The sequence below is a fragment of the Amblyomma maculatum genome, chromosome 10 (assembly GCF_055883805.1).
Source record: "Amblyomma maculatum isolate TAMU_Amacu chromosome 10, ASM5588380v1, whole genome shotgun sequence".
Classification (NCBI taxonomy): domain Eukaryota; kingdom Metazoa; phylum Arthropoda; class Arachnida; order Ixodida; family Ixodidae; genus Amblyomma; species Amblyomma maculatum.
The window spans coordinates 6,918,197-6,936,640 of NC_139353.1; the positions used below are offsets into that span (position 1 = coordinate 6,918,197).

The 18,444-nt window shown below is 43.8% G+C and overlaps 1 protein-coding gene across 1 annotated transcript in view; it reads left to right on the forward strand.

Annotated features, from left to right (window-relative positions):
- Nucleotides 1–9,225: 9,225 nt before the first annotated feature.
- LOC146175482 (papilin-like) overlaps nt 9,226–18,444 on the forward strand; it is a 70,945-nt gene continuing 61,726 nt past the window's right edge. Inside the window, exons 1-2 of the mRNA XM_084580816.1 lie at nt 9,226–9,694; nt 10,350–10,483. Of these exons, the coding sequence (XP_084436942.1) occupies nt 9,226–9,694; nt 10,350–10,483 (603 nt within the window). The remainder of the gene's footprint in view (nt 9,695–10,349; nt 10,484–18,444) is intronic.

Here is an 18,444-nt window from a genome sequence, read left to right on the forward strand (position 1 = left end):
GGGTTCTGTTACTACTTGCGAGAGATTAAAAAAGAGCATTACATCGAGAACTACACCACAACAAGGTGAATTATGGTGCGGTATGTTCCAATTAATAACAAGAATATTGAAATCACCTAAATGTCTGGCTCTTTAATATAATGTTGCATATACGCATAGGATGATTGAATTACTGCTGGATCGAATGAAGGAGTAAGATAAACGCAGCCCACAACGATGGCAGAATCACAAAAGCAGAGTTTGCAAAACAATTGCTCCTACCCCTTCAATTTCAGATAACATAACGAAACGTACATCTTTTTCCATCAGTAACGCCACGCCTCCACCAAGCTATGACTCATGATCGCTGCGGGTCAGCACTTCTCGCAATTGCCGCTTGAAATCCGTCACTATAGGCATCTCCGTCGGCAGCCCCAGCATAAAAGGCAGTTGGCATCTTGAAGAAACCGTTGGTGGCAACAGTGGTCATGACGGCATCTTAATAAGTCTGCTGCACTGTCGCAGGTCGGTGTTCCCACTTCTTGTATGACAAAATTTAGTTATTTATCTTTTAATTGTCTGGCTGCTGGTGCTATTAGGTGTCTTGCAATGTTCGATAATGAACTTTCGCAGTGTCAGTGATTGGTGGAAAGTCGGAATAGTCTGTCCTGCACTGTATGCCGCACCATGTTCCATGTAGGAAAATGTGCTCTAGTGCCAAATACAAGGTAAAGTTTAAAATGGATGACAAGTGAAACATGTTGGTGCCCTAAATGCTGGGAGCCAAAAAGCTGCAATCAACAACTGGAGGAAGCAGAAATAGAACAAAACATGCAGATCATGTTGGAAATGCTGTTAGCTGTTAACCAAAAAACTGGAAGCACTGATGGGAAGAGACCGTTGACGGTGTTGAAAAATCTGTGGAATTCACGTTGATCAAATCAGTGATTTACTCGAACATGTGCAGAAGAACGAGCATGCAATAACAGAAATAATGAAGAGAGTTTTAAAACTTAAAGAAAAATAATAATGCTGTGAATTACTTATAGCACAGCTTCATGAATTAAAATGTGTCCGCTCGATGCGCGGTGCATGAGTGTGCGATGAACTTTTTCTTATTTCTCGTTTTTTAGCGCTTGTTTTATAACCGCTTCCGAGCTCCAAATAACATTCGGTTGAAGTTTGCGTTTTGTCCAGTGTCCTTCTCATGTTCCCATCTTTTTTGCCCTTCAGGCTTCACCAAAATGAGCAAACTCCACAAACTAGCCCATGAAATGGCCCTGAATTTGATTATATTTCTCGTTTGTTATTCCAGAATGATATCAAGTTGAAGTGATTTTCTATTCATCGTTACGTTACATGTGCGTTTCTTTTTCATGGCTGGATGCGGGTCATGTCGGTAGAATTTTGAAGGTTTTATATTGAGCCTTTAATTTGCAGCTTCCTACTAAATGTACTTTTCAGTTTGGTCGATAGAGATTTCTGTCTGCGTGTCCGTAATAATGCAGTTCAGAAAAAAAAAAACACATCTGCCGCCAGAAAGAAGCTGCGGTAATGGTTATGAGTGCGCACTGTGCCCATATATATGGAAACAAAAATCTTTGAAATATTGTCACGGCACAATCACCTAATACAGAACCAAGTCAAGACCCAGAGAACATCAGCCTGCTTATATGGGGAAGTAAGTGCTTTTAAAGGTGCGGAATGCTTTCTATTTTAGAATTCTCTTGAAAGTAAGTTACGTGAACTGTTGGCGGAGCAATCATCATAGAACCTTTACTGGTATTTGGCAGCTATCTACTCGTGAGACCGACACTATGTAGAGGGATATTTAGGCGATGTATTGTTAAATATCACGTATTCTTTGAAAGGTTCTCTAGACCATAAACTACCGCACATTTTGCTATCTCATTCAGAAAAGATTAGTTATCAAGGAAGGCCGGCACCTGTTCTTGGGTAGTATTTATTCTCTGAGAATATGGAGGAACAAAGCAAAAACTTGCAGGCAACTTGAGGCAGTCATAATTTACGAGCACCAAAAAAAAAAAAAAAAATATGACGCGTTCGTTTAAAATATGGCTCCGCTACTTTCGGTACTCAATTCCAACCGGGAACGACAGTATAGTAATAAATTATTCGATAATTTGTCATCGCGAACCGCAACAGTGCGGAAGAGAGGTGACAGAGACCGAGGTGACAGAGAGAACAAAGGTGACAGATCACCCTGTGTGCACTCGTATGCTTCCAGTTGCTTCCTTACATGGACTCTTCACTCCTCTCCGAGGCAATTACGGACTATAATGGTCAAGTCGCTGTTGAAGGGTCAGAGCAGAGTGCTGAAAGCACTAAATAAGGTCTTACACAATAGTTGACGTTTGCATGTTTCCGTAGTCATCATGCGAGTATAGCTAGTAGCCGACCGCCTAAGAATGACTTGTATAAGCAATACCTTCTTGAATGCAGCTGTTAAAAATGTGCACTTGACGGCAGGTAATGTATGGAGCTAAACATCAATATCTAGCCTTCCGGGAATGGGATATAAACTGAGCTTTCCGGCGTTTCTTCATCACACTTCCGAAAGATGGCGCTGCAGGCAATGTGGTTTCTTACATTTCTGCATACCAAGCTGTTGCGCAGTGCCATTTTGCGTCACAAGGGTAGTACCCGCATCTCATCTACTGTAACGGGCTCCTGTGCCAACCTCCTCCCCCTTGTAGTGCCACCACCAGCTTGCAGCCAGCTCGTGGTCACCGGCCTGAGCCTGGCATAGATGCTGTAATATTATTTGGACTCTGCTGACCAATCTGCAAGCAATTCTTTACGAACGGTACAAAAGAAACAGAAACAAGTAACAAATTCAAACCATCAACCTTTCCTATAGTTCTAATCTATCAATATAATAAAAACGCCATCCCTATGCATTGAGCTGTGTTGAAATAACAAAGAGAAAACCGAAATACTCACTATGATATATTGTGGGCACAGACACAGATCAGGTTCACTGACGGTTATCCCGTCCAACCTGAGATAACTGATGAAGTCGAAGAGAGAGCGACCTTCATGTTTCGAACTAAAATTCAAGATAAGCAATACTACATCTGGCTGTTTGAGATTTTGTAACGTGGACGGGTGCAGTGAGGATAAGTTATTCACAGCTCTTATTATCTATAAATGGAAGTGCTGGCCGGAACCCCGGCAATTAGTCACAGCAGAAGCGCAGTCATAGCTTCTAACCGACGAGCTCTCTTGTTTAATTATTTGTACGAGAGTATGACTATGTGGACGATTTGTAGAAAAAATATTTCATTTTTTTAGAGGCCGGGTTATAAGGGTGGGCTGCTAGGGCTTGCAAGTCTTATTTGGAGGTCCAGTATTACGTTTGTGAGATTCGTTTTTGGTTCCTGGAAAACAAAATTTGAAGAAAATTACCTTGCTGGTTTAATAATAGGTGCTGTCTCTAGGTGACACGTAAGGTTTGCAGTACGCAAAATTCAATTTAACAAAGGCGGCGCAATAGTGTATATGTGGTGAAAAGTTCCAGCTAACAATAGTGGAATGATGGTATACAGATAGTAAAGAAAAAGCAGGTGAGATGTAGGGACAGCGAGATGACGTTGTATTTGGATGAAAAGAAGTTGTATTCGGTAGAGCTTTAGTATTGTGCTGGCGTCATCTGTTGAGTGCTTTAACGGGTAAGGCAGATGGAGAAAAATATTGAGAGATACTTAATTAGGTGCCGCCTTTAATGGTATGACGAGACGGCGATAATGGTTCCTATTAGCGGTTGCGACTCCTTCAGCGGATTATCCTTCGGTCACATGGATTAACTACTCGCTTGATCATATTGTCTTATTTTCTGCCTTATTATCTCATACATACCTTCGGATATTCATTAGTATTAGCCCATACTAATCGAATATCATTGTATGTCACAATGTTCTGTGAAAACCTCAGGTATATATAGATATGCCATCCGGCTATAATCAATGCATGACTGCTTGTCCAGGGTAGGTGTCTGGCTCAGGATCCAAGGACACCGGGCTAGATTCAAATCCCAAAGGAACCTGAGCTATCAGCTCCTGCCAAATCCGACATGATATGTCGTCTCGTGATGTCGGATAATTTGACGACCAATCAGTTCTCGTTCATTTAACCATATATGACCTGCCAAAAGCGTACCCGTTATTACCGTGCCCACTAAAGACGCCAACAACACCGGCCCTTCTGAGTGAGTGTTCGGCCATTGCAGGCTGGTGAGACAGGTTACGTTGTTATAGTCATCACAGCGTCTTCTCTCAACAATCAGCCGGCAGAGAGAAGGACTTTTCTGTCGCAGTCGCCATAACTGCGCACACCAAAATCCTCAGCCATCGAAATGTCACTTTCGTCGAGAATTAAATCGTTTATTTTTACTTCCATTCCCGTTATGAAATTTTGCCATGATAGACAGGTAGGGAAAAATTTGAGCGCTATTCTAAATGGGCCACCTATGGTCGCTGTGTACACGTGGATGGAAACACGGAATGGGGATGGAGCGCTTCAGAGCTTTTAAAGTGATTTGAGCTCCGCGAATGCACGTGTGGAATTTGGTTGGAGCGATGAGCTAAATAAATGTGCAAAGGTGTGTCCGGGGGAAATGCAAGCACACCTCATTCATTGACATTGAACGATAAATTGATATGGTGGTATACGTAGCATGAATATCCGCAGCCGAGGCAAAAAAGGCTACATAGTCTGCATAAATAAAAACTGTTATGTTTAGACGGATGAGGATGTCATTTAACAAACTGTTAAAAAGCATCAGAGGAAGAAGTGATCCTTGTGGCACACCCCTTAACTAATAATACGTATTAGAACAGAGGATTCCGTCTGTACAGCAAAAACGCCTATACTTCAGAAATTCACTTCTCTGTTCATAAATATATCATAGTGGATGTAACTGAGCAAGTTTGTTAAGCAGGATCGTATGTTCTACGCTGTCGTAGGCCTTAGCTACATCAACTGTCACCGGGGCAGAGACTTCTCCTTCGTATCGAGAGACGGATTCTGCTCTTTAGGTCTACGTGCGCAGATCATAGGGAGCAACCGCATTGAAAGCGAATCTGTGCTGAGCCGGGACTGTTAACTTCATGAACATGCTTTGATAGACGACCGTGCACTATTATGTCTATTAATTTGACTAAACTTGAATTTAATGCAATTGGTCGATAATTATCTGAGACGTATCCCTTCCCTGAATCTTTGAACAACAAAACAATTTTCACCATCTTCCGAACGCGTGGAATCTAAGCATTCGCCACCGAAGAGTTCACAATATCTAAAAGCTCAATTGTAAAACCTTTGGCTAAAATTTAAATCATTCCATCCATGACACCACTGTGTCCTGGAGCTGCAAATTGCACTGTTGTCAGGACTGACAGCAGCTCTCACAAGGTAACCTTGGTAAAGGCTGGCCACGGTGACAGCATAGACAAAGGAACCTGTCTGTGCTTCTGGAAGCCTAACGCCAGTCCCTGAGAAATGCACTCCAAGGTTTTTTTAGCCTTCCGTGGCGAAAGCACTATTGAATTAGGGAGGTTGGAGGTGGAGAAATCTTATTATGCTCCATGAACCTACATAGAGGCGCCCTATTACATGGACTTGAAAGATGTGTGCTTAACTTTTGGTTAAACTCCTCCTTTGCTTTTGGAATTATTTTCAAATGTGCAGGGAAGAATTTATAGTTTATACAATTACTGGACTCTGGTTGTAAGACCGACTCTGCAGGCAGCTTTTCTACGACGATACGCTTTCGCGCGTTCTTATGTCCACCAGGAAGACGGCTGTTTGGCAGAGGCTGCCACGCGTACAGTAAATACTGATTGCTGTACACATTTTGCAAAAAAAAAAAAAAAAAACCTGTCTGCTGAGCTCTGTCGGACCGGCTTGTACTAACTACCGAAGCAAGATAAGCGGATATCAAATTTTTAGGTAATGTAATTGACAAATCTGGGGGTAAACCAGTATTTTTTATTGGAGATAAATGCATTATGAAGGGTATCGGAAAAGTATCACTACATGTGCCAGAATCATCTGGAGACAAGTTAGCACTAGTCCACCCATTGATAAGGTTAAGGTAATGAGTGAGCGGGAAACTGCTCGCATAAATGTAATAACTCCGGAATTCCAGCAGTGCACAGCATTTGTAGACACCCACGGCCACAGAAGCAGGCCGCAGGAATTTGTCCCACAGCCCCAGTCACTGTAATGCGAACTAAAATTCCTTGTAATTACAGCACTGCTTGCGGCGGCCAATAACCATCTAAACCGTCAGACGCCTAAAGGGAAATAGACATCAAATATTGCTATTGTGACACACTGCGGAAGCGAAATACTGGTCGCTATAAGCTCAAAGTCAGCATGTATAATTTTGTTAGCTATAGATGCCTGATGACATATTGTCACGGGACCAGATCTTAGCAAAAGTGTCCGAGCAGAGGTCCCACAGCGGCAGCGAGCTAGGTTAGGCCAGCAGCTCAACAACAAAACTTCGGCTTCTTCGTCTCGAGGAGCCCAAGGGCTCGCGAAAGCCCAAAGGGATGACGAGGAATGCGCCGTGTCAACATATCGTTGTTAACATTCCGCCTCGGTCCTCTACAAATATTACGATTTGCTTCGAGACATTCAGCTTCTTGACTGGTATACTTTATGTCAACGACCTAGCCTAGGCAGCCACATTGCCATTCTCAAAAACAAGCCACAGTGTGGCCGAAGTGGAACGGTTAACCTATATGAAACGGGTTTGTCCTATATGCACAGAGGCGAGAAGAAGAAGAAGCAGAAGAAGGATCAGATACCTGCCGTTGTCTAATAACTGTGTGACACCAGTTTCGTGCTGGCCTTGGACTGTTCATGCTGACTCATCTTTCCTGGCCCCGGACGTCTTGCTGCTCCTTGGTGAGGCTTTTCTTTTGTGGGTTTTGACTAGGGTGCAGTAAAGCTTGGTAGCGCCTTTCATGGGCGTTGGCACTCACCATCTGCGGAGATATTCCTCTATCTCCAGGGGGGGGGGGGGGGGAATCGAAGCTTGAGTTTCCAGTTTGCAAATTCAGAGTTCGCCTCTGGACTCGTGCTTGACAAGCCGCATTGATATGATCCCTGTCTGGCTTGCTTCAATTTTATAGGGGAAAGGGTAATGAGGATGGAAAGTCAAAAAAGCATCTAACAGTAGTCCAGGCCTTTGTCAAAACATTATCTTGAGATATCAGAGGCGCGTCTGTTTGAGAAGCGATAAATTATATGCAAGCTTCCAGACATAGGTTAGGTGTCCTACCCTGACTATGTAGGTGAATCTACAGTATCTTTGTTTCCATAAAGATTCCTTTTCTTACTTTACCCGTTGTTTTTGGTTGCTTCCACTTCACAAACCACGCCTGCTGTCTCTCTTAAAACTGCTTCAATACCAGCAGCCAAATTCGTTGTTGAGGCGAGAATTAAGCGTGTTCAAAATGATTCCAGCTGGATGCTGTGGCTGGAACATTCGACAAGCGAGAACAACGTTCTCTATAGTATCTTTTATTTTCTGACGTAACATTTAAATCTGTCTGTTCTGTCGTTTTAGCTCGCTAAATTTTTCCCGCCAAACGTTTTTTTTTTTTTGTAGCTCTCCCGCGTGCGCTTCGAAAAGTAACGAACTTTCTACGGAGTTATAAAAATGTTTCTGTTTAATTTCAGTCTTTCCGGTGCGATACACACGGAGGGTAGGTTTCTTCTAGGCGGTAGCCTTTTCCAGTTGCACCTGAGCCGCTAGGGTGCGATGTCGATGTTGACGAGTGCGAAATGAAGTGTTTAGGAGATGCTTCGTGGGGCCAGAGGGTAATAGCGCACTTTCGCTTGATGACACGATGCACACGTGTGGATTCAGTCGCGACTGCCAGTGCTCATGCGGGATAAGACAGATTGATATCTAATCAGCTTTTCAGGTTCACTAATTCTACGGCAGAAAAGGGTGGTCAAAATTCGATCAATTTCTTGCGGAGAAGATGGCACAAAATTACAGAGGTTTAACGTGGGTAAGCCTAGTAATACGAGCGAAAGCTTTATTAAAGATGGTTAGGCATGAGTTTCTTCTCTCGCCGAGTTTCTTGCTCTTCATCGGATTCGGCTGGCGGTTTAGCGTACTTCTTTTGTAAGCGTTTCTTCACGGCGAGCTGTATCGTCTAAAAATTCAGATGCACCTTGACGCCTACGCCACAGGATATACGGACACGACTAATTAAAAAGACTAGCGCATAGGATGGAGACAAAGAAATAGAAATATGCAGTACGTGCGCTAATGATCAATTAAAGTTTCATGGCGACAGAAGATACATACAGCACGGTTGAGCATGCGCGCCTGTATTACAACAAGGTATGCAAAAAAAAAAAAAAAAACTAACTCAAACGTGTCAACGTTCCCAGGTAAATCTTTTCCTTTTGCTGACAAGGCAAGATTAATGCTCTGATGCAGTAATGGTCGTCTCCGCTAATGTTTCATAATAGTATAGTTTAACAGCGCAAAACAGACACAGACCAAGAAAGAGACGAGACACACGAACCAGCGCTGAACTTACAATTGATTTTTTATTGGGAAGAATCACGCCATACATACACACAAACACACACAAATAAACAGCGCACGTGCGCAATGTCAACGACCTTAATTTTTAGTAATAATGAAAAAAAAAAAAAACTCTTTAAAATCGCGAGTGCATCTGCAGAACTGCTACCCACTATGCAGCATATTCATTTCCCGAAGAGATAATGTGACAGAAGGCTTACTGACGCAGTCTTTACGTTTTCTGATAATGTGAAAAGCTTCATCTACTTTTCTAGTGCGCTGGTCAGAATGAACGAATAACACATCAGTGTCATCAAAACACGGCGTGCATTCGCACGTGGACGGCGTGCATTCCTTTTTAAACAATCATTATGGCGCTGTTAAAACATCATCATGAAGCAACACCAACTAGCCCAATCTGCAGGTCTGCTGATGTGATATGCCTCACATGATTCAAAAAATAACCCAGGGGCTCCCCTATCAAGCATAGACGTGTCATCAAAAGCCAGCATCCACTCGCACCGCTTACATTGCTTGGCTAGCCCTGCTCTCCCATGCACGCGTATTCCCATTCACCCTTCCCCTCAGCCTTGCCATATTTTCAATTATTTATTCATTGCAGAAGCGAACATCAGCCCCAACAACAGTGGAGTTCAGCTCTTACAGTCATGTATTTCCAGCGGTTTGCCAGCACATCGCAGACAGCTCGCCCAGCCCATCTCGCTCCTCGCACAGCTAGCGATTCAATCCGCCCCTACTGGCATTTGGCTCCCCCGAACGAGGCAAGCGTTCCATATCCACTGCCTCAGCAGCCTAGCAACCCAAGTGCTCTTGGTGCTCAGCAGGTTCAACCCAACGCTCCTGACCTGGCGTATACGAATTTGAACCAGCCCACTGCTGGCACCGCTCTTTACCCTGAGAAAATCGTGCGTGGCGGAACTTCCACATGGCCTTACCGTGAGCCGATTGGGACCACTGGCGATACACATTATCCTCATCTGCTCCTGCCTGCTTCTCGCCAGGGATATTACGTTCCGCCTCCTCACAACGCATCACTTCAACTACCTGCCATTGTACATTCCGAGGGCCTGCCCATAGACTGCCGGGCTCAGCAGTGGGACATTGGACAAGGCGCTGGTAAGGCATCAAGCCTGAGCTGCTTCGAGCTGCTTTAATGTTTTTGGGGAAACAGTAAGTTGTATGAATGGTCGTTATTAGGAAATGCTGAGTGAAGCAAAGAGATCTGCTTAATCAGGTTTGCCAAGTCGCTGGGTCTCTCTTGTTTTCATTTTTTAGGTTCAATGTGGCAAAGTAGCTCGGATCAATAATTGGAAAACCGCAGTGAAACGCATCTGAATCATTTCGACCGCAGATCATATCAGATACTAAAAATAAATATATTCGCAGATAATACAGTGAAATACTGAGCTAGCTGGTTGCACACATGATGAAAAACCTAGGTGAACAGGCGACAATTCACACAAGAATAATTAGTTTTCACCGCGCCATCGTCCTTGTCTATGTGTCTGTCTCTCTCTTTAATGCATTGTCACCTGTTTAGCTACGTTTTTCTTCATATTCGCAGATACAGTGTTTTATTGTACAACTCTTAAGCGATGATAGTGATTAAATAAAGACAACTTATTATGGGCGTCAATGATTTCCATCGCCATGCTCATCCTTGAAAATGCATTTTGGGCCTACATGTCAAAATTGCTTCGATTAATTGTACCTGTCTTAGTTTTCTATTAAGCAGACTATAATCGTCTGGCTTCCGCCCTTCTATGTGCAGAGCCAGTGGCACCAGATTCGGAGCCTCCGCATAGAGCTTATGCCGACCGGAGGCGCACAGGAATTGTGCGAGTTTCGGCAACGGAGCCTGACTGGGTGCTCTGCCTCTTGGCGACTCTGACCATGCTACTGCCCGTACTCTGTGTACTCGTCTACTTCTTTCTCCGAAAGTATTTGGTTTTGAGGCGTGGAGGTCCAGGCCGGCCGCCACCGCATACGACGGACGTGTCTTACCGATTTTAGTTCAGTTTCTCGCCCGCACATTCAGCACCTACCCTTTCGCCTTGCACATTTTGACATCGGTACCGCGAAATTTGCCTTGATGCTGACATCGATGTATTTAGAACACAGATGTTGGGCACCTGTAGCTTTTGTATTGTCGCATAATACTGTTTTACAGTGTATTTGCAGCCAGCATGTCGGTCTAAGTTGAGCCATATCTTTGATTTTGTACAGGATTCTGAAATAGCTTTCAACTGTCTAACAGCTATGATGTGTTATAATATACTGCTATTCACGTGTTAGTGGGAACGGCTAACCTTCGGATGCGTGGTAAAAATTACTTTTACACTTTACTTTTCCTGCGTTCGCAGAGAGCAGGTGATATTACTATATACATAAAGGAAAAAATGGGCTGCATTTTTGAAAACAGTTGTGAGGCAACTGTCAAATGTATGATACCTCTGTCAATCTGTTAAAAGTGGAAGCCCTTACTCTCCAAGCAGCAAAATTGAAGGTTATGAACTTTGCGCTCTGACCTCTAATCGGGAGGATCATGCCATGTACTTGCTACAGCTGTGCCGGCCTTCGCCGCTTGCCCGCTGTCGTGATTACTTCTCTCCTAAGCACGTGACTGGTAAAATACATTACTGCCAATGCATTTGCTTTCAATTTTCACCCCGGCGCGCTGCGACGCCATGGAGGCCAGAAACAGCAGGAGAACGGTTCAGTAAGGAAACCACGCTGTATCCATTTCTCCGACCAGAAGACCGTCGTAGCCTTGATAACCAAGAAAAGCCAATGTATGCAAATGGTCCCACAATAATGTTTAATCACTCAGTACGATGTGTACGAGGGTGCAGCGGTGGCGTAGCGGTAGAACATCCGCCTCGCATGCAAGAGGACCGGGGTTCAAAACCCGGTGCCGCGCAATTCTCCACCGGATGAAAAAAAAAAAAAAAATCCGCGTGTCGATGGAATTGTATAAACAGGCTTGCGGTGCAACCTGATGCTGGTGAACACCTCCGGCAACGCACTCCCTCACCAGAAAAGGAGTTGGCCACCCTGGTGCAGTAATTGGCCGCAACCTCCTATGATCATCTCCATAAAACCCCGGCCCTCAGTCACCAGCGGCTGCGGAACAACTGACGACGGCGGCGGTCAGACCTGTGACGCAGCACGGGGTGCTAAGAAAGCCTGGCTCCGCTGGACAGGCCGCCATTGGAAACTGACCCTGGCAACGTTTAATGCTAGAACCGTAGCTAGTGAAGCTAGTTTAGCAGTGCTGATAGAGGAACTAGAGGGCATGAAATGGGATGCCATAGGGCTTAGTGAGGCTAGGAGGCCGAATGAGGCATATACTATACTGAAGGATGGGCATGGACTGAGTTATCGAGGTTTACCAGAGAGGCGACAACTAGGAGTAGGTTTCCTTGTCAATAAGTATATAGTGGGTAATATAGATGAATTCTATAGTATTAATGAGAGGGTTGCAGGCATTGTAGTTAGGCCTAATAGGCGGTATAAACTGAAGGTTGTACAGGCCTATGCACCTACATGTAGTTATGATGACTAGGCAGTTGAAAGCTTCTATGAAGATGTAGAATAGCCAATGCGAAAAGTAAAGACGCAGTATACTGTACTAATGGGCGACTTCAATGCCAAGCTAGGGAAAAAACAGGCAGGAGACAAGGCAGTAGGTGACTATGGCATTGGTTCTAGGAATAGCAGGGGGGAGTTACTAGTTGAGTTTGCAGAGCGCAATAACTTACGAATCCTGTATACCTTCTTCAGCAAACGGAAGAACTGGAAATGGACATGGAAAAGTCCTAACGGAGAGACTAAAAATAAAATCGACTTCATAATGTGTTCAACACCCGCCATTATGCTAGATGTAGAGGTAAACGGGAAAGTGCGATGCAGTGACCACAGGATGGTAAGGTCCCGAATTAGCCTAAATCTGAAGAAGGAACGCAACAGATTAGCAAGAAAAACCCATCAACGAATTAGCGGTGAGGGGGAGGGCAGAAGAGTTCAGAACCTCGCTACAGAATAGGTATTCAGCTCTGAGAATGGCGACATTACCGTAGAGGCAAGGAACAATAATTTCAGAGATATCATTACTGAGTGCGCGGTAGAAGTAGGCGGTAGGATAATTAGAGAGGATACCGGTAAGCTGTCTAAGGAGACGAAAGATTTGATTAAGAAACGCCAGAGTATGAAAGCTTCCAATCCAACAGACCAGATCGAATTGGCCGAGATATCAAAGCTAATCAATAAGCGCAAGGTAGCCGATATAAGGAAGTATAACATGGAGAAAATTGAGCATGCTGTAAAGAACGGGGGAAGCCTTAAAGCGGTAAAGAAGAAATTGGGCATAGGCAAAAACCAGATGTATGCGATAAGGGACAAGGTGGGCAACGTCATCACTAATATGGAAAATATAGTCAAAGTAGCCGAGGAGTTCTATACAGATCTCTACAGTAGCCAAAGTAGTCAGGACAGTAATGAGATTGGCGGTAGGGAAAAACAATCAGACGTTCCACCAGTGACGAAGGACGAGGTCAAGAAAGCACTAGAAACTATGAAAAGGGGGAAATCAGCTGGAGAGGATCAGATAACTACAGACTTGCTGAAGGACAGGGGGGATATCGTGCTAGAAAAACTGGCCACCCTGTATACGCAGTGCCTGGTGTCATCAACGGTACCGGAACCATGGAAGAATGCAAACATTATCCTCATTCACAAGAAAGGGGACTCTAAGGACCTTAAAAATTACAGACCAATCAGCTTACTGTCTGTTACGTATGAGGTATTTACTAAGGTAATCGCTAATAGAATCAGGACAACCTTAGACTGCAATCAAGCAAAGGATCAAGCAGGGTTTCGGAAACGGTACTCTATCTATCGATCATATCCATACCATCAAGCAGGTGATAGAAAAATGCTCGGAATATAACCAGCCCTTGTACATAGCATTCATTGATTACGAAAAAGCATTTGACTCAGTTGAAACCTCGGCGGTGATGCAGGCATTGCGAAATCAGGGGGTATACGAGCCGTACGTGAAATTGCTGGAAGAGATATATAGTGGCAGCACAGCAACCATAGTTCTGCATAAAGAAAGTAACAAAATTTCCATCTCCCCAGTACTATTCACAGCTTGTTTAGAGGAAGTATTCAGAGACTTGGAATGGGAGCAGTTAGGGATAAGGGTAGATGAAGAATACCTCAGTAATCTGCGATTTTCTGATGACATTGCCTTGCTAAGCAACTCGGGGGATGAACTGCAAATAATGATTGATGACCTAGACAGGAAAAGTAGAAAGGCAGGCTTGAAAATCAATATGCAGAAGACTAAGGCAATGTTCAACAGCCTCGAGAAGGAACAGCAGGTTTCATTAGGTAGCGAAATACTGGAAGTAGTAGGCGAATATGTCTACTTAGGACAGGTAGTAACCGCAGATCCGGACCATGAAAAGGAAATAACAAGAAGAATAAGATTGGGATGGGGCGCATTTGGCAAGCACTCGCAGATTATGACTAGCAGCTTACCGGTATCGCTCAAGAGGAAAGTATACAACAGTTGCATCTTGCCTGTACTCACCTATGGGGCTGAAACGTGGAGGCTAACCAAGAGAGTTTTACTTAGGTTGAGGACAACCCAGAGGGGAATGGAACGAAAAATGGTAGGGGTAACATTAAGAGATAGAAAGCGTGCAGAGTGGATCAGAGAAATAACTCAAGTTACCGACATTCTAGTAGAAATTAAGAAGAAGAAATGGACATGGGCAGGACATGTAGTGCGAAGAGAGGATAACCGATGCTCGCTGAGGGTAACAAACTGGATTCCAAGGGAAGGAAAGCGTAGCAGGGGGCGGCAGAAAGTTAGATGGGCGGATGAGATGAAGAAGTTCGCAGGGGTCAAGTGGATGCAGCTAGCACAGAACCGGGTTAAGTGGAGAAATATGGGAGAGGCCCTCGCCCTCCAGTGGGTATAGTCAGGCTGATGATGATGATGATGATGATGGAGGAGGAAGGGATAGTAGTCACTACTTGGCCATCATAGTGGCATCACTATGACGATAAAAGGACAGAACGCTAACCAAGGTTTTGCAAGTGATCTGTCAATAAAAAGCTGACTTGTTAGCGGACTCTCCTGTCAACTTCATTTTGTCTTTCTGCACGAAAATCAAGTTCTAACTCAAGAGTGTTCGTGCTTCGCAGCTAGCGTCAACAAAACGCAGGCGAATTCAACGACACTTGAATACATGGATAGTTCCCTGGGTAATATCCTCAATAATAATAATAATAATAATAATAATAATAATAATAATAATAATAATAATAATAATAATAATAATAATAATAATAATAATTGGTTCATATATTTCATTTCTTTAAAACAATAAGTTCAGGCTTAGCGCAGTGGCTCAAACTAAATCCTTTTACACTTTGTGAGCCAAGTCTTCCGAAACGGAGAAAACGGGCGCATGTGCTTGCAAACATTGCTTTTGTGAGCCTGCGCACGCAGAACCAGATAACCGAGGCTAGCAATCGCGACACTTTCTTGCTGGAACGGTACTGCACGCCGAGCGCCATTTATCGTCTTTTATCACTCGAGGCAACACCACCTCGGGAACGCATTTCAGCTCCTGCATAATACGAAGTATTGGTTTGAGCCCAGGCGTTGCGTCCTCAAGGCCGACGCAGGATGAAGTTACTTATATTGCTAGCGTTCTGCGGCATCGTGCTGGGTAAGTTGCTTTTCCCTGGAGCAGCTCCGGAGCTATGTTGGTGTTCGTGCTGTGGAGGTACCTAACCCCCTGGGCTTCTCATTCATCGAATAGTAGCAAAAGTGAAATAAAGCAATAACATAGAAACAAAAAGTTCCCTCTGGAGCAGGCCTGCATAAGACTACAACCAGCTTTTTATCACGGATGAATTCGAGAACTATTTTCTAGAGGAAAAAAAAAACGAATAACACCAGGCACAGACAGTATACACTACACACAGTGCCTGTCCATCTATCAAAAAGCTAAAATTTCTGCCGAAACTATTGAATAAAATATCGACCAACGGGAAAATATTGGAAGCGTAGAAAAAAAACAATCACGATACCATTCTGATCGTCACAAAACGACCAGCAGACTCTGCCAATCATAGACGAATAGCCTGATTAGGTGTATTGAAAAACCGTTTCAGAGAGCTGCACTGAATTCAGCTGTGTTACTGAATTCATGTGAGGTCTGTCTCCCCGGCACACTGTAAAATTTTTCTTTCATAGTTTGTTTAGAGTTAGAATCTAGCTGCTAGGGCCGCCATAAAAAATAATAAGGTGACTTTTTGAAAATAGTAGCGAGTCAATTTTTGATTATGGGAAGGTAATCATATATATAGCTTTTATGAGTGCGGTGTTTCACATCGAGTTGTTAAGATCGTCAATGAAAACACGACGAGTTTTTGAAAATGATAGTGAGGAAAATGTAGAATATTGCAAGGCTCTTGCGAATGACGTTTTTCGATGAAAAGAAAAATCTACAAGGAGAACTAGCGCTTGCTGCCAACAATTAAGACATTTGTATGAGTTTCGTTTCGCGCAACTAATAGAAGAAAACTAAAAGCGTCTTGAGAGAAGTTGTGCGCACATATAGGCTCTGAAAATGCAATCATATAGTGTGCAACAAAATTTCATTCATGAATGATTGCCGGTTAAAAATAAAAGCAAAACATCTTGTACAGAATTTTGAGTTGTGTGCACTAGAAGATCAATGGCAAAACCATGTTTCAAATTAGACCCCTGCACAAAGTCTTTTATTTTGTCACCCGCAGCTAAAAAAAGGAAACCTTTATTGAGATGACGACCTAAATACAGTCTTTATCTGGCTCCGCATATGTTCCAGTTATAATATAACTTTTAAAAATATTCCACTTATAAGTGGAGCATTTTTAAAATTTACACTTGCTATGTGGAACCAGATTAGAAGTGTATATATGTACTGGCATAACAGACGAGCGAAGGAAGGCAGTACGGCACTCTCAGGTAACATATATGACACATTTTTTGGTTAGTATCTTTTTACAGAGGTATTTGGGGAATCCATACATCCACTCATCAATTGCTTCGAGGATTTATTTTCTGCGTGGGCGTGCACAAGGGAGATCCAAATTTTCACTTTTATTTACAGAATCGTCTCAAGCAAGGGGCGAAGATGAGCGGTCCTCCTTTCGTTCTCTACTGTCCACTTACAGGCGTGTGCAGGTATGGATGCCGGTAATACTTGAATCAAACAACAACTACTTGAGGCAAGCAAAACAAATACACAGTTAAATGACATTTTAACAGACGCCTAATTTTGCTACACATCGCAGGATGCGTTGCGCCAAAATATCCCTAACGCAATGTAACAGAGCTTCAATGGTTAGCATGTTTGAATAACAGGTTTTCGAAATGAAAAACGTATAGGGAATTCAATCTCACGTTTGGCTGCACGACTGCAGCTCGTGCTCCTCTCTTAGCGGCGGAATTTTGGGGTGCTCATTTAGTGCGACGCCGCCGTGTCGCCGTGTCGCCTTGAACAACCGTGCCCACGGTCTGCGAGCGCTTTCTCACACCGCGTACTGTTCGCGCGCATTGTGCTCGTCTCTTCTCGACCGCGGCTGGTGCGACAGACGCCCGGCGGCAACACCAGGCGCCGATTACGTTGTTTGGGCAGTTTTGCGATGCTTAATGCGGCGTCGCGGCCGCCTAAAAGCAGGGATGTGTCTTGATTTCCTCAGATGAGGTATTCGCCTACTTGGTTGTATGTTATGAACTGGAACTGTGGGCTGGTGGCACAAACTATACATGCCAGCGAAATATCAAAACTAGTAGGCCACGAGTCTACCGCCGTAAATGGGAAGTAATTGGAATAATGCCTCGCCTACAAAAACAAGCAAAAGCACGCCAGCAATCCTTCACTACACAGTTTGTACTTATTTAGCCCCTATAAACCGGCAGGTCCTACAATTTCAAAGACGAAAATGGCACACGCCATCTGATATGGAAAGTTACGTTGTACACGTAGGGCAGCCAGTATCGCAGCTCTACAGTTTAGAACCATAGCGCTTTATAGACTTCGGCGTGACTACGCAAAAATGGTGCCTCAATAAGCGCATGAACGCAATGCATGTATATGACAGAATAGCTAAGCGGGCGAGTTGGTGATACATGGTTAAAAATAAAACAGCGCGAAACACACAGACGAAATAATAGATACAGACACTACAAGCGCATGTATATAGTAGTTTTTGAGGTTAACGACCGAAGATGGATTGTAGAGGGTGGTCCGCCATATTGTCCGGATTAATAGACATTTGATAGAGCACCCAGTATGTCAAATACGCTAACCGCGACCATGAATTAAGACAGCACTGGCGTAGATTACACGGCAGTCAGGTGCTGAGTAAGTGCCGGTTTCAGACACTTTGACATAGATGGGTTGGTGGTCGTCGAAGCAGAGAGGGACTGAAATTTAGAGAGAACTTAATAGGGTCGTTTATATGATAAGCACTGAAACGAAGAACTTTAGGATTTCTTTTGTAGTCAGAGCTACATTGGCCAGTGTCGTCATTTCGCCGTGCCTGTCCGTCCCCGTTCGAAGAAGGAAGAAAGAAAAGAAGAAAAAAGCAAAGAAGAAGAAGAACAAGAAGAAAAAGGCAGATAACTCGGTAGTTGGTAGAGGCGAAAGCAACAGCGAGTTGCTAGGACAGAAAGTTCGTTCGAACGTTGTGATGGCGGTGGGCCTCGGAGTTCGACGTAGAGACGATGTCATGCAACCAGAAGTCTTCTATACCTAAATAAAAATGTTCAACATTGAGAGGCAAGGGGCACCCAT